Source organism: Acartia tonsa, chromosome 8, assembly GCF_053477335.1.
Source record: "Acartia tonsa isolate MP-2025a chromosome 8, ASM5347733v1, whole genome shotgun sequence".
NCBI lineage: Eukaryota > Metazoa > Arthropoda > Copepoda > Calanoida > Acartiidae > Acartia > Acartia tonsa.
Genome location: NC_137267.1, coordinates 48,400,258 through 48,422,569, shown reverse-complemented (window position 1 = coordinate 48,422,569; position 22,312 = coordinate 48,400,258). Strand labels below are relative to the sequence as shown.

General features: G+C 39.8%; 1 protein-coding gene across 1 annotated transcript; it reads left to right on the top strand.

Moving 5' to 3' along the window:
• Positions 1–3,538: 3,538 nt before the first annotated feature.
• Positions 3,539–21,909, top strand: LOC145327153 (compound eye opsin BCRH2-like). Its single transcript, XM_080170720.1, has 13 exons — positions 3,539–3,652; positions 4,634–4,710; positions 6,039–6,134; positions 7,531–7,608; positions 8,087–8,144; positions 16,029–16,128; positions 17,268–17,298; positions 17,586–17,711; positions 18,355–18,441; positions 18,825–18,944; positions 19,334–19,460; positions 20,052–20,147; positions 21,458–21,909. Exons 1-13 carry the CDS (start codon positions 3,571–3,573, stop codon positions 21,505–21,507), a joined length of 1,128 nt encoding a protein of 375 aa, XP_080026846.1. The 5' UTR covers positions 3,539–3,570; the 3' UTR covers positions 21,508–21,909.
• The last annotated feature ends 403 nt before the right edge of the window (positions 21,910–22,312 follow it).

Here is a 22,312-nt window from a genome sequence, read left to right as displayed (position 1 = left end):
GGGAGGGGAAGTGTACCCTCCCCCAAAATAGTTATAAACCTTCCCAGGACCTTTGATTAGCTACACTGCAAACCTATATCGGTTCAGCGTTTATCGAGATTCTTTGGTACAAACAGAAATATAGACATCCTAATACTTTATTATTAGGATGTCACCTAGAGAAAGTCGCTCAAAAATCAGCGTGTGACGTCATATAAAGGAGAGAGATGAAGTTGGTAAAAAAACTTCTAAAAAAAGAGATGGATAATCCCTCATTTTTATGACGTCACACGCTGATTTTTTGATCGACTTTATTCACGTACGACCCTTTACTAGGTGACATATCCTTATAATAAAGTAACAGGAAGTCTATTTGTCTTTGTGTTTGTATGTTTGTACCGAAGGATCTCGCTAACCGCTGAACCTATACGGTTCTCCTTTACAGTATAGCTTCTCACAGATCCTGGGAAGGTTAAAGACTATTTGGGGGAGGGAACCTTAAAGTTAGAATAGTAAAATGAAATTGACAATGACAAACAGACCTTTGCAAATTATATAACAGCTACGCTACTAATAAACAGGGAGGGAGGGGAAAATGGGCTGTTTATTACACTGGTCCTCAAATTTTTATAATCACGTTTCCTATTCGTTTACTTAACAACTTTGGGGACTTGAATTTTATTTGGTTGGTTCAAAACTGGTAATGTCCAAACGTTTCAACCACTAATCTTAATTTACTAGAGGGTAATTTTGTTTATCATCATTTTGTATGGACATCAATTTATGAGAAAGTGGATGAGACAATGACAAACTTTTACAAATTATATAATAGCTGCGCTGCAAATAAAAGAAATTAGGCTTTGTAGTTATAGGATTTCTGTTTATGTTAATTCATATTAATTTATTCAATATTTATATAAATTTATGGATAAAAAAATTATCTAAAATCCTTTTAATTAATATTTATGTTAATTGTATTGATGCATGCATTAGTATTGAATATCAAATCAGGAATCTAAAGGGATAAGACAATGGCCGATAAATTGATGTACATTCCCAATGATGAGTCACTAAATTAACAATTCTGTTGATAACAATTAGTGGTTGAAACGTTTGAACACTAAACTTAAAGAAACAACTAAACAAATCCCCAAAAGTTGTTAAGTCAACGAATAAGAAAATATTGTTATAAAAGCTTTGGGGACTAGGGTAATCAACAGACCAATGTCTCCTCCTTCTTTAACAAGTACCCAAAGTGTGACCAAGTCCCCCAAAAGGTCAAATAGTATTTGGTAAGATAAATTAAATGGTAAAATAAAACTTTGGGTACTAGCGTAATAAATAACCCATTGTCCTCTCCCTCCCTGATATTAAATTAACATTAGATAATAGATTTATGACCCTAAGAAGGGAGGGGACATTGTGCTGTTTATTATACTAGTCCCCAAAGTTTTATAATTAACATTTTCTTATTCGTTGGGTTAACAACTTTCGGGAATTTTATCAAATTTTGGTTGGCTGATTGATTGAGTTAAGTGTAAAAACGTTTCAACCACCAATTGTAATCTACAGAAGGGATAATTTTTTGTGTATCATCATTGGGAATGTTCATTAATTAATCGGCTATTGCCTTATCCCTTTAGACCCCTGATTAGTTTTCAATATTAAATTAATATTGATAATAGATAATAAATTTATTTCCCTAAATGGTATAATACCTCTTTTAATAAAGTAAAAGGATGCCTTTCTGTCTGTCTGTAACAAAGGATCTCGCTAACAGCTGAACCGGTATGGTTCTCCTTCACAGGGTAGCTTCTCATAGGTCCTTGGAAGGTATATAAATATTTTGGTACCACCACTCTCCCAAGAGAAACCCCCCAAAGAAAAAAAAAATATCCCTCCTTCATTATCTAACCACTAGTATTGAATATTAGGATCAAGTAAAGTAGAGTGTACCATTACCCTGTTTTGGCTCATATTGCTTAACTTGGGAGAATATTGGCATACTTTGCTTTACCATGGGGAAAATTGGCACACTCTTCTTTACTTGGGAGAATATTGGCATACTCTGCTTTACTTGACAAAATATCGGCACACTCTACTTTACTTGTTGTGTTTGGCACACCCTTTTTGACTTCATCCGAATATTAAACATTAGATAAAGACTTATTACATGAGATGGCAAATCAGATACAAAAATCATACGAAAAAACTATATCTAGCATCTTTTATATCCATGTTACCACGAATATAAAAATGTACAATAATAAGATTAAAACCATTTTTTTTAAATCTCGGGGCTAAAAAACGGTTTTAATCTTATAATTGTACATTTTATATCCGCAAAAAGCTGTTTATAATACGATGCGAAAAATACTTTTGGGCAAAATTTAATTTCTCTAATGAAAGTTTATCAAATATTTATACCTGACTTCATGGAATTATTATTACCTGGATCTTACACCAGATTATCATGTACTCTAATAAAGTGAAACTTGTAGCTGGCTACTGGCTGAATGAACTGACCAATAAGATATGTTCCTGTTAGCAACCTAAAATGACAACAATTTTTCCCCTCTTCATAAAATCAATGTATAATATATTCTATATTAATTGATGACTTAAAATTAATGAAATAATAGTTATTTCTCGCATCGTATTATAAACAGCTTTCCGCGGATATAGGATGTACAATTATACAGTTTTTTAGCCCCGAGATGCCGAAGGCACGGGCTAAAAAAAAGGTTTTAATCTTATTATTGTACATTTTTATATTCGTAGAAAGCTGGATATAATACGATGCTTGACATAGTTTTTTCGTATTGATGAGAACCGGTTCCTATCCACCGGAATCGAATGAATACGAGAAAAATTTTACTATTGTATAACAATGTGTACATTTCCTAACCAATAATAGGACGGATTGCTGCTATTGGACCAGCTAAGGCACAATTCATCTAGACTTTCGATATTTTTATATTCTAATTCGACCAGCTGAATCTTAGTTTCCGATTTTGTACGTATCACCCTCATCCTTTCTCAATATTTACTACTAGCTAAAAATCCAAATTTGAAAAATTAAAATTTTAAATGTATAATATATAAATCGCTTTGTTTTCCCTTTCAGCCTTTCCCTTTGACCGGAGTAGCTGAAAAAAGCTTTTGCAATAGTTGGGTTATCTGTCGTACAACTTCGGAAATTAGGAAAAAAGTGGGTAATCAATTGTATGTTTATCTCAAATTGGTATTTAGATAATGGAAGGTTTATAACCGGTTTGGGGGAGGGTAGTACCACTCTCCAAAGAGAAAAAATAACATGCCTACAAAATTTATTTTTAGATTGAATCTGGGATGGTCGACTCCTCACTCTCCCCAGAACCACAATTGGGGTTTATTTTGCTGGTTGGTTTATTAAAATGAGTGTCCAAACGTTTCAACCACTAAATATAATCTACAGAAAGGTTAAAATTGTGTATCATCATTGAGGATGTACATAGATTTATTGGCCATTGTCTTATCATTTTAGATCTCTGTATTTAGATAATGACATCCATATTTCAGACTAATTAGAAATAAATAAATTACCTGAAGATGGGTTACAATCCCATAAAAGACCATGGAGGAAATAATGGCGTTTTCCTGGACAACTATTACAGACTACATTATGCTGATGGTAACATTCCACTTTTTTTGTAGCACAGCTGCTTTATAATTAGAATCCGTCCGTTCTTACGTCCAAAACGGGTAGCTTTTTTTGGTAATTTTACACATGTTAGAATTGTCGCATTGATTTCAAACTTTGCATGATGATTCATGTAGTAGTTACAATGTTATAAGCGAAGCATATCTATGATCCTAAAAATGTAAGTATGTCCTTAAACATTATCCTTTATTTAAGCAGTTTTTAACAAATTTACTTACAATTTTGTTTTGACTTACATACATTTAGATTCTGATTATTCAGTCCTTACACAGTTTAATTTTCTTTTTCTATTCTTAAGGGATAAGACAAAGAATGATAAATTGATGTAAGTACCCAATTATGATGAACAAGATTACCCCTTCTATAAAGAAAATTATTGTTTTAAAAGTTTGGACACTATTAATTTGGAACCAAGTAACCAAACTTCAATTATAGTACCCAAAGTTTTTGGCCAACGAATTACTAAAAGATGAGAATTTGGGTACCAGTGAAATTTACAGTCCAATCTACATATCTGCTTTTTTTGCTTACGTAACCCACAATTTTGGGTGGAAGCTTCTTAGCTATGAATAATAACAAGTATAAGAAATCCATAGTTGTGTTAAAAAAGGTAAAAAATCAATAGCTCAGTAAAGACATACAAATATAAGCACAGAACAACAAAAAACAAATCTTTTTACTTCAATAGAAGCTGTGTTTAGTTCCCTAGTAAAATGGGGAAAGATGTCACAGCTTTTGGCCTACCTATTATATTGACCACATGGTACAGGGAAAGAGAAAGAGAAGGGAGAAAGAAACCCCCCAGGAAAGAGATGGGGTATAGGTTACTTCCTGATGTCAATAGAATAGGTAGGCCAAAAGCAGTGACATATATCCCCATTTTGCAAAGGCAATATAGACAGCTACCTGACAAAACTAAAAGCAAATATATTTACTTCAATATATTTGTAGGCGCGTCATTAGTGGATAATGTACCTAAAGAGCTGATGGAGGTTGTTGACCCCCACTGGGCACAGTTTCCACCACAGGTACATATGAAATATTTTGAAATATTTATTTTATGACACATACAAAAAAATATATATACATAACATGGTATAATCACAAACAAACAATAAAATTGATCATGATTACTTACAGTTTAATACAGTTAGGGAGTTGAATCCATTTTTATAGAAGCAGAAATATAATCTATGATTATGGTTTGGACTCTCTAAAACTGTAATCTACCTTTCCACTTTCCCCTCTCTTGGTGAAGATATCTTCAACGCCGATACGATTTTTGAAATGTAAGATTCCACTTTCCCCTCTCTTGGTGAAGATATCTTCAACGCCGATACGATTTTTGAAATTTAAGATTCCACTTTTGCCTCTCTTGGTGAAGATATCTTGAACAAGAGAGACAAAAGTGGAATCTTATATTTCAAAAATCGTATCGGCGTTGAAGATATCTTCACCAAGAGAGGGTAAAGTGGAAGGGTAGATTACAGTTTTAGAGAGTCCAAACCATAATCATAGATTATATTTCTGCTTCTATAAAAATGGATTCAACTCCCTAACTGTAATAATAAAGATAATATTATTCACATTCAAAATTCTCTCTCGAGGTAATAGCATTTAGTTTTCCTTAAAGTTTCTAGTTGCATGGATATAATGGGATAAGACAATGGCCGATGAATTGATGTACATCCCTAATGATGAAACACAAAATTACCCCCATTACAATTAGTGGTTGAAACGTTTAACACTCAACTAAATAAACAAAATTCAATAAAAACGCCTAAAGTTGTTAAGCCAATGAATAAGGAAACGTAAATATAAATCTTTGGGGACTTTAATGCCCCCTCCCTCCCTGTCTAATACTGCATGGCCGTATCCCCCCCCCCCCCCAACCATTTAGGAGCAAATTTTACCCCCGGGGTAAAAATTTTGGGGGGGTAAAAAAAATTTGCGGCGCGCTTCGCGCGCCATTTTACCCCCCCAAAATAAAACTTGGACGCCCCTGAATAATGATATCCCAAAACCTGTGGAATCTTTCACAAATACTTTAAGTAAGGCCCCAAAGTCTAAGACCCCTAAAATATTAAAATATTCAATCCATTGTCCCATCCCTGGCATCCTGAATAATATTGACTTTAGTAGCTGTCTATAGTGCCCTAGCAAAATGGGGATAGATGTCACTGCTTTTGGCCTATCTATTATATTGGCGTCAGGAAATACCCTATACTTTTCTTTCCCTCTTCCCTTTCTCTTTCCCTCTACTATGACGCCAATAGAATAGGTAGGCCAAAACCTGTGACATATATCCCCATTTAGCTAGGGCACTATAGACAGCTACTTGACTTTTTACTTTCAGCATCCGTTTGTGGCTCATTTTGGTGGGTTGTGCTACATAGTTCTAACCTTCCTAAGCGTATTTGGAAATGGACTTGTTATTTATATGTTTTTAAAGGTAGTTCATAATAGTTGTTTATCGCAACGTATTATATTATAGACACCTTTAAGCGTATATTAAAATGAAAAATTATAAGATTTAACCCAATTTTGTTATCCCCGAGGGTCCGAAGCCTCGGACTAACTAAACTGGTTTTAATTTTATAAAAAAAAATAATAAGATTAAAACCAGTTTTGTTAGATATGAAGGGCCAAAGGAATATTCTAACAAAACTAGTATAAATATATTGGTGTTTATTTTAATATTCATAAAAGTTTTTCTTTAATACGATGCTATACATGACTTTTAGTGTAGCGGAGAACCGGTTCTATTTCTGCGGATATTAATTGGTTTCGAAGCCTTACTGGAATAAGATTTCTCGTATTCATTCGAATCCGGTGGATAGGAATCGGTTTCCATCCATACGAAAAAGCTATGTCTAGCATCGTATTTTATTCAGCTTTCTACGAATATAAAATGTACAATCATAAGATTAAAACCAGTATTTTTAGCCCGTGCCTTCGGCACCTCGGGACTAAAAAAACTAGTTTTAATCTTATAATTGTACATTCCATATCCGCGGAAGGCTGTTTATAATACGATGCGAGAAATAACTATTACAAATATTTTTTTAATTAAGTAAGCTTTTGTCTATGTATTTTTGAAGATGAAATTATTTGTAGCAAATCTGTTATATCATTGTTCCCATGTCTGTCTCTATTAAGTAACAGGATCTCTGTCTGTGTGTGTTTACCGACGAATCTGTTAACCACTGAACCGATATGGTTTTCCTTTACCAAATAGCTTTATAGGTCATTTGAAGGTTTTTATTTAATTTAGGGGAGAGGACAACCACCGTCTTAAGAGAAATCGCCCATATAAAAAGAGAAAATTTTTTAACCTTTTTCTGTTAAAAACTACTTTTAGTTAGCAGCTAGTAACTAAAAAAAGTAACAATTTTTTTTAAAAATGCATAATAGGATGTGTTTCGATTATTTAAAAAAAAAATACTTTTGATATTCAATTATAAAGGGATAGTTGCATGAAGTGCATTTCAGAAAAATTATTTCAAGCATAAGTTACAAGAATACCTACCATCTAACTTATATAATTTTATATTACATTAAATGCAATCGATTAGGCCCCACTTAAAAAGTCTTCATGCTGTTTTTGTGAAAACAGGACAGCCATATAAGTTGCATATATCCCAAAAATATGATTTTTAAGTCTTGATATTTTTTAAACTACCTGGTAAAAAAAAATTTTCATTTTTTCAAATATATTTCCTATTGATGTAGATTAGACTATTGAACAGAAAAACATATGTTGTTCACTAAATTCAAGCTTAAATGCACTTCGTGCAACTACCCATTAACTGAACTTGTCTAAGCAATGAACTTTTAAAAAAATTTAGGTAAAAACTTTGCGAAGCCCAACAAATATGTTTATGGTGAATTTAGCATTTGCAGATTTTGGTACCATGCTAACTCAGGTCAACATTTATTTTAAAAGCTAACAATTTTGTACCAAGCTTGAAATCTAGAATTATAGTAAAATAAAAAAATTGAAACAGAGAATTTTAAAGCCAAAAAAAATTTTTTAAATTGACATTTTCCTTTCCCTAACATAAAATAACAGCAATTATTTTCCAGTATGGCTTAGAAACCGATTAATATCCGCTGGATTAGAACTGGTTCTCAGCAATGCTGAAAAAATCATCATATTAAAGACAGTTTTCCACGAATATTTAAAAAAAAATTATAAAATTGATAACATTTTTGTTAGCCCATTCCTTTGGTCCCTCAGCGCTAACATTGCTTTAATCTTAGAATTTTTTATTTCAATACACCTGGAAAGCTGTCTATAATACGATGCGATAAATAACTATTGCAGTATTCAACTATTTCTTTTACTTGTTTAATTGAGCTAGAAATAAATGTCGTCTGTTTAAAGCATCGTGTTTAATTTAGGGATTACCCGTTGGATTAGGAATATTTCTACACCCAGTTTGGCCCTGGGGAGTTTTTGGTAAGCTAGCATTTGGAGAATAAGTTTCTCTACATATATTATTTTTGTGTAAAAGTAACATGATGTCTGTCTGTCTGTGTCTAGCAGGTTTCCTTTACAGTGAAGCCTCTGATAGGTTCTGAAAGTGTTTAATTCTGGTAAGCCGAGCGTTCTCGGCCCACGGGGTAACGAGTTCGGATTCAACGAGCCCTAGCCTTTAAGTATTCTACCAAACAAACAAGCAGGATTCAATCATACAGAAATTATATATTTAAACTGAATAATATTTACAAGTTATGTTTACTATATATATACAACAAAATATAACAATGGTTAGGTTTGAAGGGGGTGTGGGGCGCTAGGGCTTAGCTCCCGACGGTAGACAGGCTGTGGGGGCAGCGGTGGTAAAAGGGGAGGCAACGCCTCCCGATTATATAAGCGCGTGAGGGACTCGTGATAGTTGCATGTTTGAGTCCCCTCCCCATATTTAGGCAGGCTAGTTTGACCGCTGGGTGCGGGGTCAACAGCGGTCATGAGATAGATGGTGATATAATAGGATTAGTGCAGGGGGTTTGTTATCATAAGTCACAGCGAAGCAACTCTGTAAACGGCCTGTCCGTCTGGGTGTCGTATTACCACAACCTCCCCTTCAAGGGTTGCGTGGCTCCTGAGCCACCAGGCCTTGAACCTGGGGATACGACAGCCTATGCCTGCGCCGGACAGGCAGTTCTTGGGGCACAGCTCGATGGAGGACAGCTCGGGCTACACAGGCTCCCTGGGACACTCGTTGCTCGGTCTGACTGTGGTTGGTGATCAGCATTGTCAGCTCCTGGTTGGCTTCTAGGCGTGGGTTGGCGACGGCCAAGCCTCGCCGCTGGAAATTTTGCCTCGTCTGCAGGATCAGCTCCGTCGCGGCTGGTAGCTGGACACGGAGGCCTAGGCAGACTCTGGTGGTTCCTAAGGGTGGAATGGTGATGGCAAAGGGTGCATAGAACTCCATGGGGGCGCCTGCTTGATTCAGGTTGCTGGGTCTCCTAGCTCCTACCCGGATGGGGATGGCTGTCATCAGCAGGGGGCACATGGCTTCTTCTTCTTCTTCTGGGGCGGCCTCTTCCATCGCAGTGGCTGGCTCTTCTCCATGTCCGCGTCAGGGTTCCAGATGGCATCTCTGAGTGGCTCTGGAGCGGGCGGCGGCGGCGGTGGTTCGTTGGGCTGCTCCTGCAGGTTCTCCTCTACTGGGTCACGATCTTGGCCGCTAGGCTGTGGGGCGGCTGCGGCTGGCTGGTGCACTGGGAGCTCTCCTGGGTTGCTAGCTGCGGGCGCCGCCGCTCCAACTGGCAGCTCGGTGGCCTCCTCGTCGCCGTCCATGTCAACTTGGATGTCTGCTGGAATCTGGTGGGCAGTCACATCTCCAGTGTATTTGCGCAGTCGGCCTACATGCGCGGTAACTTCTGAGATCCTGGCTACTGGAGAGGCAGGTTTAATGACATAATGGACTTCTGTAGCTTTCCTCACTACTTTCCAGGGGCCAGTCCATCTCTTGGTAATCTTGGCTGCCTTCCCTGGCACCAGGCGGGGGGCCAGGTACCAAACCAAGTCTCCAACCTCATACTTGGCCGTGCCTTCGTAAGCTGCCGCGCTCCTCCTGATGGCTCCCTCCTCCTTCTGCTGGATGGCATCATACACTGCATAGTAGCGCTGCAAGAGAGCTTGGACGTTGGCTGGAACTGAAGTATATTCGGTATCTGGCAGCCGTAGTACCATGTCCACCGGAAGTTTGGCCTCTCTCCCAAAGAAGGCCAGGAACGGAGTCACGCCAGTGGATCTGCAGGCCTTGGTGTTGTAGGCAAAGGCGATGGCAGGCAGGTGTGGCTCCCAGTTGTTATCGTCTCTGTCTAGGAACAGGCGCATGCCTGTGTTGAGCGTCCTATGAAACCTCTCCACTCGGTTGGACTGCGGGTTGTAGGGTGGTGGATGCGTCAGGCCAATCTCAAGCCTGGAGGCCAGTTCCTGGAATACCTGGCCGGTAAATTCCATTCCATTGTCGGAATGGATCTTCAGGGGGCATCCGAACGTGGCCAGGTGGCGGTGCAACAGGGCTTCAGCCACCGTGAGGGTGCGCTTGTTGGGGATGGCGTAGAGGCTGACAAACCGGCTGAATCCATCTTGGCAGGTGAGGATGTAGCGGTTCCCAGCTGGGGTCTCTGGCAGTGGCCCCACCAGGTCGATGAATAGGACTTGCTGTGGATACCCCTGGCGGGAGGGCACGTGGATCCCCTGCTTCAGCCTCTCCTTGGTGACTTTCTGGACACACTCAGGGCAGGTTTGTACCATCAGGCGGACGTCACGGGCCAGGTTGGGCCACCAGAAGTGCATGGCAACGCGGGCGATAGTTGCGTCCATCCCAAAGTGCCCAGCCATGGGGGTCCCATGGGCTAGAAAGAACGCGTCCTGCTGGAGGGCCGAAGGCAGCAGGTATCTTGTCCTCTCTCCTGTCAGAGTCTGGTCAGTGGTGGTGAGGCAGCCATGCTCGTCAAGCCCCAGGGCTGGGAAGCGGCTGGCGTACTGCTGCTCGTCTCGTTCCTTGCCACGCAGCTCAGCCTTGGTTGGGGCTTTGCCATCAGCCACCCATTGGCGGACACGGAGCAGGAGGGGGTCCTGTGTCTGGGCCTCCAATACTCTAGCTGGATCCAGTCGGGCAGCAGGAGGCCGGCTAGCTGCGGGCTCCCCTAGCTGGCAAAGGTTGTGGATATACTCAGCCTGCTCTGCTAATTCTTCGGCGCTAGCCGTTGGCATGTTGGCATCTTCCCGGCGGCTGAGGGCGTCGGCGTTGGTATTCTGGGTGCCAGGCCTGTGGCAGACGGTAAAGTCTAAGGCCGCTAGCTCCTCCTGCCAGCGGGCCACCATCCCTGTGGATGTGTTCAGTGATTTCATCTGTAGCAAGGCAGAGGAATCAGTGTTGATCTGGAAGCTGCGGTAGGACAAGATGCCGTGGAATTTTCGGATCCCATACATAATGGCGGCCATCTCTCCCTTCCAGGACGGGTAGCGCGTCTCAGGGTCGGTTGTCTTGCGCCCCACGGCGGCAATCAGCCTCTCCTTGCCCTCCTGGCATTGACTCAGTATGGCAGAGATGGCGCGGCTGCTGAAATCTGTGGTGAGCTGGAACACCGCTGGCAAATCAAACCTGGGCGGCGCTCGGATGGGGGCCTTGCGGAACTTGTCCTTGAGTTGCAGCAGCTGGGCTTCCATCTCAGGCGTCCAGGTTAGGGCCTTGGCCGTCTTCTGCCGATTCATCTCGTAGGTGAGGTCTGCATACTCTGGGATGAACAGGCGGTAGTATCCAAAGAACCCCAGCAACGCCAGCAAATCCTTGGGGGTGCTAGGGGCTGGCCAGTCCAAGATACGGTCAATATAGTCCTCTTGCATGGCTATCCCCTCACGGCTGAGGGTGTGGCCCAGATAATCCACCTTGGATCGGAACAGCTTGGTCTTGGCTGGCTTGAGGCGGATCCCTCCCCTGCGGTGGGCTTCCAAGACCTCTCGGAGCCTGGCCAGGTGGGCCCAGGTATCCTGGTGGAAGGTCAGGACGTCGTCAAGGTATGACTGGAGGTTGGCTGTGCCTAGTGGGTTTAGGACCCCTGCAATAAACCTGGAATAGACAGACGGTGCCGTAGCCAGGCCAAAGGGCATCCTTTTCCATTGATACAAGCCCCTGGGAGTGGTGAAGGCGGTGCAGGGCCGGCTGTCCTCGGACACACGGATGGTGTAGTATGCGGCCACCGCGTCTAAAGCACTGTAGACACGGTGCCCGCCAGCTCGTTCCACCAACTGCTGGATCCTAGGCAGGGGGTAGCTGTCCAGCTCCAGACACTTGTTGAGGGCTCTGTAGTCGACGGCCCAGCGGGTGCTCCCGTCCTTCTTCTTGATGGGCACCAGGGGGCTGCTCCAGGCGGAGTCTGACGGCTCTATAACTCCCTCCTGTAGCCAGGTGTCCAGTTGTTTCTCCAGTTCAGCCTCTTGCCGCGGGTTCAGATCCCTAAATCTCTGGCGGATCGGCTGGGTCCCTGGCTTGAGGCGCAGCTGCAACTCAACCACGTCTGTGCAGCCGGGGGTAGAATTGGAGAAGACGTCCCTGTACTCTGACAACATAGTCCAGACCTCCTTCTTGAGCAAGGGGTCCTTGCGTAGGAACTCATTGTCTTCCATCTCCAGGGCCTCCCACAACTCCTGCATGTCTATAGGCTCAGCAGGTTCTTGGAACGAGTGGAGACGCGGGGGAGGCGTATCAGAGACCTCTAGAATGTCAGGTTTGACCAGCTCCCCTGCCACTGGGAGGCCAGCATCCAGCAAGAGGGGCACCTCCCCCTCATTGACCACCAGTACTCTAAACACAGTGGCAGAGCCAGGCCTGTGGGCATACAGGCCCTCTGGAATAACAAGATCCTCCCCAAACCTCTGTTCTGGGGCAGCTAGTTGAATGGCATCCTTGGTGCGATGGCCTACTAGCTCAACAGGGACCGCCATAACCCCGCGGCCAGGCAGGACCACCCGCTTGGCGGTGCGGAGCTGGGGTGGCTGGCCATCAGTTGGAGTGACAGCGCTTAGCCTATACGTGGCTGGTGCGGGGTCAGCCTTGGCTCCGGGACCCACCGGCCGCGACTTGACGGGCTCGGCTTCTGGAGGGGCTGACGTGTCAGAGCCAGGTGTGGCTCCGAGGGCGTCCGGCCACGATTTGACGGGCTCGGTGCTGGGAGAGGCCAAAGTGCTGGGTCCAGCTTTGGCTCCGTGGACGTCCGGCCGCGACTTGACGGGCACGGCGCCGGGAGAGGCTGGGGCCTGCGAGTTGAGTGTGGCTCCGGGTACATCAGACCGCGACTTGACGGGTCTGGACTCGGGCTTGGCTGGTGGACTGGCTGGAGGTCCCAGGTAGAGGGGGCCAGGTGGACACGGCTGGCCGTTGATAAAGGTGTCGGCGGAGAAGATTGGTTCTGGAGGGCTGGCAATCTCAGGAAACGTTGTTGGCAGGCTCTCCCTTGGCACCTTGGGCACTGGGGGCAATCCCATGGCTAGCAGGTTAGCTCCCTTGTGTGCGTTGAGCTCAGCGTCCACCCAGTGTGTGCCTTTCTCATAGCTTAGCTCTCTCTCGGCTGTCTCCCGGTCAATGGGGACGCCACGGAGTGGGATAAACTCCCCACGCACCCACAAGCAAGGTGGTTGCATGTCGAAACAGAGCCTAGTTCCGAACTCCTTGAGAAAATACCCTCCTAGGTTCAGAGGGTGTGAGAGGTTCCGGACCACAGTCACGTGGTATAGATGGAGTATAAGAGTGTGTGAGACTGCCATATATAACTCTTTTAACTTTCCTATTACCTGGAGGGGCTGACCTTCCTCATTAGCCGTCAGGATCTGGGTGTTGTCCGGAATCAACATGCGTTGCACGCCCATCGCGTGCATGAGGTGCTCAGAAATTACAGCAGACCCGGGTACACGGTTGCCAGAATCAATCATGGCATCAACCTGTACATGCTGGGCAGGGTCAGGGGTAGGAAACCTCACCCTGACATGGCAGGGGAAGTGGAGGTCCTGCCCTTGAGACAAGGGGGCCTCTCGTTCGGCTGGGTTTGGCAGAAACTTTGGTGGTGGCCGAACCGCAGCTATGGTGGTATCGCTTACCATGGTGGCTTAGACTGTAGCTTCGAATCACTAGAGCTTATTAATTATCACTTGGTCAACAATTTTATATTTATTCTTATCACTTGGTTGACATTTATACACACTTATGTGTTGTTATCACTAGGAGCTCTAGGTGCGATTCTGGAAGCACTGGCAGCAGGGAATGTCCGTCCTGCAAGGTTTCAGAGGGGTGACGGCGGTAGGGAATGACCCGTCCTACAGCGCCGCTGGTTCGAATCCCGAAAATGGCGGCAGGGAATGGCCCGTCCTGCAGCGCCTCGGGTTCGAATCCTGGGAGGCAGCGGCAGGGAATGTCCCGTCCTGCCGTGCCTGTGGCTCAAAATCTGCTATCCGTCGCAGTGGTAGGGCTTACTTGTGTGCTGAAGCTTCGCAGCCACACATTGCCTTCTTAGGGAGACCAGCACCCAGCTGTCTGTCTCGTAGGTTTGGCCTGGGTGTCCTGGGGCTTGTCCCAGCTACACTTGCCAATTTAGACTCAGTTCTGTAGCCGTCTGAGCTAAATTATCCGATTGCCGTGGCTGCGCACCTAGCGCTACTCCTACACGACACGGAAAAAGCGTCTTAACTGGCGCTTTTAGCAGGCTAAATCTGCTTGCCGTAGGCCAGAGGCCCACATATTGCGTTCAAAATGATGGAAATTCGACCTAAAAAGGCCGTCTCACGGGTCAGTTGGCGGCTGATTGTCCCCTTACTTGCCAAAGGGTCCAATCAGAGGTAGAATAGGCTAGTTTCTGTAAGGCTCGATTGAAACACGCTGACACCAAGTTCTGGTAAGCCGAGCGTTCTCGGCCCACGGGGTAACGAGTTCGGATTCAACGAGCCCTAGCCTTTAAGTATTCTACCAAACAAACAAGCAGGATTCAATCATACAGAAATTATATATTTAAACTGAATAATATTTACAAGTTATGTTTACTATATATATACAACAAAATATAACAATGGTTAGGTTTGAAGGGGGTGTGGGGCGCTAGGGCTTAGCTCCCGACGGTAGACAGGCTGTGGGGGCAGCGGTGGTAAAAGGGGAGGCAACGCCTCCCGATTATATAAGCGCGTGAGGGACTCGTGATAGTTGCATGTTTGAGTCCCCTCCCCACATTTAGGCAGGCTAGTTTGACCGCTGGGTGCGGGGTCAACAGCGGTCATGAGATAGATGGTGATATAATAGGATTAGTGCAGGGGGTTTGTTATCATAAGTCACAGCGAAGCAACTCTGTAAACGGCCTGTCCGTCTGGGTGTCGTATTACCACATAATAACTATTTGGGAGTAGTGTATCTAAACATTCTTATGAGAAATCACCATAGGACCCCCCCCCCCCCAAATAAAAATTGTGTCTACTTTAAAATTTAAATCAAAAGAGGAGGTTTTAAACTGTAGTTACAAAATATAGTTTTTGTCTGTCTGTCAGTCCATCCGAACAATGCTCGATCTATTTTCTATTTTCAATTAAGATCTGTGGAAGAATTATTTGTTGTCAATTCAATAGAAATGACCTTCAGCTTCAATAACAAAAAAGTTCTAGGCATTTCAAAATAAAATTGTATCTACAATGAAAATTTTGAAAGATTTCCATTGCTTATAAAAGAAATTACAATATTAAATTACGTCGCCTAGACACAAATTTATAACCTTATCTTTATCAGAAACTTAAGTTGCCGTAAGAGATTACTTTTTTACAATAAAAACACCACTTTTCATAGTCAAAATCTCTGAAAAATTTCAGTTTAATTTGCGTTTGTAAGCGTAAAATCATAGCAGAAACAAATGAAACTAAATTAAGATCAGCTGTGATTGGTCGTTGAGCTGATTCAGCATTCTAATTGGCTGGAATTATTACAGTAATCTCTTGGTTCGACGTAAGTTAAACTTAATTTTTTTAAAATGATTTTGACTATGAAAATAGGTATTTTCATTTTGAAATATAATTAGTTACTGGCAACCTAAATTTATGACAAAAATAAGCTTATAATTTCGTTTCTAGGCTACGTAGTTTAATTTCAAAGTTTTTAACATCAGCATTGAAAATCTTTCAAAATTTTCATTGTACATAAAATGCCATTTTAAAATGCCAATAACTTTTTTGTTATGAAAGTGGAAGGCTTTAAATTTGGATCTACTTGTGGCAGACTTTCAGCAGTTAAAGCGTGGTATTTCTTGCAGGGTTCCTTTAAGTAATGATAATTAATTATCATTTATAATTATTTAGCTTGTAAGTTGTACGCCTGCATGGGAGCTATTTTTGGAGTAGCTGCGATTGTGAGCATGGTTGTTATTGGTTTTGATAGATACAATGTTATTGTCAAAGGAATGGATTTATCATTACTTGAATATTACACAACCTGTACTAACCTGAATGTCACTTGAGTCCAAAAATACGAGGAATAAAATGTCGTCTTCATAAAAATGGATTTTTGGACATGTTGTTTCTGTTTAATGTGTTTGATAGATGCAATGTTATTGTCAAGGTAATGGATTTATTATTACTTTGATATTACACAGTGCAAATGAAGGTGCTTTGACTTTTGTGTCAGAATCTAAATTGGGACTTCATTTCACTTTTCAATAAAATCTAAAATGCAGCGGTTTTTCAGAAAATTAAATTTAAAAATTTCAAGTTCAATTTTCACCCACTAGGAGTTACTGCATAATCATGACAAGAAAAGCAAAGATTATTTATTTAAAATTTTGAACAACTTTGCTTTTATAAAGTTCTTTATAAAACCACTCCTGAAGTGAGTTAATTAATGGCCATTTTTATCAAATGCTTTGCTAAGGTCACGGAAATTCAGCCTTAAATAAATCATATATAAAGAGGTTTTATAACTGACTTTATGAAAGCAATGCTGTTCAAAAATTTAAATAAATAATCTTTGCTTTTCTTGTCATGATTATGCGGTAACTCCTAGAGGGTGAAAATTGAACTTGAAATTTTTAAATCTAATTTTCTCAAAAACTGCGGCATTTTAGATTTTATTGAAAAGTTAAATGAAGTTACCTAACCTAGGGTAATGAAATACACTATGTCCCAATTTAGGTTCTGACACAAAAGTCAAAGCACCTGCATTTGCACTGTGTAATATCAAAGTAATAATAAATCCATTACCTTGACAATAACATTGAACCTATCAAACACATTAAACAGAAACAACATGTCCAAAAATCCATTTTTTTTAAGACAACATTTTATTCCGCGTATTTTTTGGATGTCCCAATTTAGGTTCTGACACTAAAGTCAAAGCACCTTCAAAGGCACTGTGATTACACTTGATTATTGTGTAATCTAATAAGTAAAACTTGTAGATGGCAAAAATAAAGATCACCCTTTAACCAATCTCCTCTCCTTGTTCTGGACAATTGAACTTACCAATGATTGATGTCCATGTTAGCAATCAAAATGGACAACAATTTTTAATATCCAAGTATATTGTATATCCATTGTCAAAGGTTTAACTGGAACAAGGATAACTGCTGGCAAGGTGGGTACCTTTATATTTACTTCTCATGTTTGGAACGCTCAATTTAATTTCTCATTCTACCTATGTGTTGAACTTAAAAGTAATAGTTATTTCTTGCTTCGTATTATAAACAGCTTTCTGCGGATATGAAAATAATGAGATTACTACCAGTTTTGTTATCCCTAAGGAAAGATCTAAAAATAAGCAAACAAGGTTTTAAAATTAAGTAATATGTTTTGTAAATGTTAAAAATTGTAAGTTTCTGTGTAATAAAATTTGTTGCAAATATAGGTATTTTTATTTTGCAGGCTGCCATTGTGCTAATACTGTTGTGGGCATATGTAATCGGTATCTCAATACCCCCCTTCTTCGGGTGGGGAGGCTATGCTATGGAGGGAGTCTTGGTAACCTGCAGCTATGATTATCTGAAAGACGTAAGTTTGGTTGGTGGTTTCCCTCAGAATGCCTAGTCGAGCAAATAGCCCCCTCCCCAGTTTCAATAAATTAATAAAAATGATAAAGGCCCTTCCTAGATATTTAAACTCCCCCACCCCCTTATCTAAAATTTTTGTTAAATAAGGGATGGTGTTCATGCTAGTTAGACAATTTGAGGGAAAGCGCCAACATATTATTTACATTGGACTTAGAATCAGTTAAAAATGTGTTCATTTTTTGCTCAGCACTAAAAAATGATCTCTTATTGGTGAATATTCTCAACCAATAAGAAAATAGTGTTGTTGGTCATTTAGTTTTGATAGGTCAGGGGTTTTTGCATAAATGGAGGGGATATTAGACTGTTTATTTAACTAGTCCCCAAAATTTTTGAAAATATTGGCTTAAAAACTTTGGGCACTCTTGATAAATTTTGATTGATTAATTCATTAAGATAAGTGTCCAAACGTTTCAACCAATAATTGTGAGGTACAGAAAAGTGGATGTACATTAATTTATAGGCCATTGTCTTATCCCTTTAGATTCTTGCATAAATACCCTAAATATAAAAATAAAAGAAAAATATGAAGTTTTAAAAATATTTTTAAACTGAGGATTTAAATAAAATTTAAATTCTTTTTTTAGGATTGGAATAGAAAGAGTTTTATGTTATATGCTTTTATAGTGAATTACTGCATTCCTCTGACCTTCATCACTTACTATTATAGCCAGGTTAGATTATTTTGATTATTTAATACCTATATTAGTGTCAACTTTTACTGCAAAGAAAATTCCAATTGCTGTGTTTCTCTAGTCTTCATCATTTACTATTATAGTCAGGTTAGAATATTTTGAATATTTAATACCTATATTAGCGACAACTTTTACTAAATAGAAACTTTCAATTGCTGTATTCCTCTTACTATTACAGCCAGGTTACTTTATATTCATTATTTCAACATTTATTCCGGTATGGCTTCGAACCTATTAATATCCGCTGCATTAGAAACAGTCTACTGAAAAATAATGTATAGCCTGTATTACAGACAATTTTTCAATACTAAAACAAAAATGTTTACCCCTCGGAGGAGCTTTGATACTAAGAAAACATTTAGATTGCCCGAGCAGTTATATCCCACGAGAAAGAACTGAGAGCTCAGGCCAAGAAGATGAATGTCAAGACCCTGAGGTCTGCTGGAAATTCTGATGAAAATGCAGAATTTAAAATTGCCAAGGTAATGAGAATATTCTCTGGTAATGCTAGATCCAGGAACCTTGTAATAATCCCAGGAGCCAGAAAGCAATCAACACCAGCAATATTTCCAACAATATTGGCTGATATTCAAGACCCATTTCAATGTTAGCACAGGGTCCCAATTCCGTAAACATACAGTTGTTTAACCCCAGCCTTCTTCTATTATTTCACTTTAAAGACACACTAATTTCACTTAAAGGGGGTATTTTTTTCGCATATTCTCCTTAAAGTTATATGTGCTTATTATATGAACATTTCATTTGTATACATTTGGTTATTATAAAGAACAGTTGAAGCAATAAGTGCATTTTACTAAACTGATACAGACAACTTTAAAATATGTGGGGAAAATGATAAATTTATGCTTAGGTTGCCATAACAAATGTGATTCTGTGGTTCATGATCTGGACTCCATATGCAGCTGTGGCCATGACAGCGCAGTTTGGAAATAGACAGCTAATAACCCCACTAGTCTCGCAAATTCCATCTTTTGTAGGTAATATTGAAAATATTTTTTTTTTTTTGGGAAGGGGGAAGGTTGGTATTTACTCATGGGCGATAAACTTTGGAAGGGTGTTAGGGTACCCCCTCCTAAAATATTTATAAACCGTCTAGTTATTGAGACGGTAAGCTACAGATATGAAGACAACTTATTTCTTTTGGACTTTTAGACAAAGGTAGTGCAATCTAAGAGTTGGTTGTCTTTTACAGATGTTGCCACATTGGACCTTCTATTAAAGGTCTTCCTTTACAAGGTATTTCTCCAGAGTTATTAATCAGGTTTAGTCTAAAAGGAGGATTTGTGAATTATCCGTAAAATTGTGTGTAACCATTTAGTCAAATGCGCATATTTAGTCTAATTACCATAATTATACATTTGGTCATAATTAAGAACAGTTTGACTTCATAAGCGCATTTGACTGTTACACACAACTTTCTGGAAAATCCTAGAAATAAACCTCCTTTTTATTTATAGCCAAGGGGTGTTGATGGGGCGTATCGTTATTTTAGCCAGCTGAGAGTATTACTTTATTAGAGTACATGAAAATCTGATGCAAAATCCAAATAATTAAAAATCTAAATTTAGCTAAGACTGCATCAGTGTTGAATCCTGTCATATTTGCCCTCTCACATCCTAAATACAGAGAAGCTTTGGCCAATGAAGTGCCCTGTCTTGGTCTTGGTAAGTTTCTTTCTTTGATTGCTTGGTTCAAACTAGCAGTGTTCAAAATTATCAACAAATAATTTAGAAATATATAGAAATAGGGTAGGGGGAGTGCTAGTCTTGTTTTTTTTACAATAAATTCACTGAGTGAAAAAGTATTTGATACTTCTAAGTTATTTATTGAAATATATTTCAGTGAACATTGCACCCTCTTCAGTCTAAATGACAAAAATCATATTAATTTAATTTACACATTAAAACAGAGTAAAAATAAAGAAATTTGTAAAACTATAAAGGCAGAAAATGTTGCTTGTAAAGGAATAATCTTTTAAAATAATATGAATAACCTTGTAGTTTAGCTGTATGTTAAAAGTAAACTGATAGAGAATTTTTGGCAAGAGACAAAAATCAGCAGGGGGGAGAGGGATGTTTTAAAATACATCAATATACATAAATTTTAATATTTAACATTTTTATATAACTTAAATTTTGGTAATACAGGGATGTCTGTCTGGCACTTAAGAATACAGTCTACGCAGTTTCTCTCCCCATGTTCTCACTTAACCTTTCCATCCAAAATACACATTTTTGGATCTAAGGGGATATGCCAATGGCCGTTAAATTGATGTACATCACCAATAATGATACACAATATTATCCCCTCTGTAGATTTTAATTAGTGGTTGAAATGTTTGAACTCTCAAGTTAATGAACCAACAAATTGAAATTCAATAAAAGTTCCGGATCTACTGCAGTTCACGTAAATATTGCTGGTAATGCAATTTTCAAAAAATCTATGAATTTTAAAGGCTGCTAGCTGCCAAACGGCTGAACGTACAGATCATGCCCGCACACTTTTAAAAAAGGAATAAGAAGGCCTACAAATAATCTGGAATAGCCATAAATCAATAATGCATAATTGTCTCGCAGTGCAGAGAAATGCGCGAAAAAGGCCTATGTTAAGCGTTTTTTCTTCAGTTAAGCTTTCCCTGTGCATCATTGGATATTGGCTATTCCAGATTATTTGTAGGCCTTCTTATGTCGCTTAAAATGGTGTGCGGGTATGATCTGTACGTTTAGCCGTTTGTCAGCTACAGCCTTAAAAATTCATAGATTTTTGGAAAATTGCGTTACCAGCAATATTTTACCGTGAACTGCAGTAGATCCAAAGTTCAAAAAAAAATCAATTTAACGAATAAGAAAAAGTTATCATAAAACTTTGGGGACTAGTGTTATAAAAACAGCCCAATATCCAATCCCTGCATTTTAATTTGCTATTCTTCTAAATTGCTGTGCTACTTTTGGTCACAATTTGTTCTTGTTTCTAGGTGACAAACCCAAGCCAAGTGATACAGACACTAAGCAAGAAACTGCTTAATCAACCAAAATGGACCTTTAGATGGGGAATTATGCTTTTCAAACATGAAAACATATAAATAAATATATTTTCAGTATGGCTTCAAAACCGATTGATATTTGCTGGACTAAATCGGGTCTTAGCCATACTGAAAAATCATGTATAGCATCGTATTACAGACACTTTCTCACAAAAATAAAATATAAATCATATTATTATCCGCGGAAAGATGTCTATAATATGATGTAATATAAGCTTTAAGTTTGTATTTATTTCTTGAATTTTATATGATAATATTATTTATATCAATTAGTGTATTATTAGTATGTTATAAGTAATTTATGTTTTATATTTGCCTACTTTAAAATAATGTGTAGTATATTATAATAGAATAAGATTCTAAATATAAATGTGAAAAATTAATTTATCCTTATATTAAAGTAACAGGATGTATGTCTGTTTAAAAGATCTCGCTCACTGCTGAACAGTAAAGCTTTTTATAAATCCAGTGAACGTATTAAACTTTTTTTCTCGTATTCATTCGAATCCGGTGGATAGGAGCCGGTTCTCATCCATACGAAAAAACGATGTCTAGCATCGTATTATATCCAGCTTTCTACGAATATAAAAATGTACAATCATAAAATTAAAACCAGTTTCTTTAGCCGGTACCTTCGACACCTCGGGGCTAAAAATACTAGTTTTAATCTTATGCTTGTACATTCTATATCCGCGGAAAGCCGTTTATAATACGATGCGAGAAAAAATACACAAAGATGAACATATTTAGAAAAAATGTTTCAATAATAAGAAAATTACAGCCATT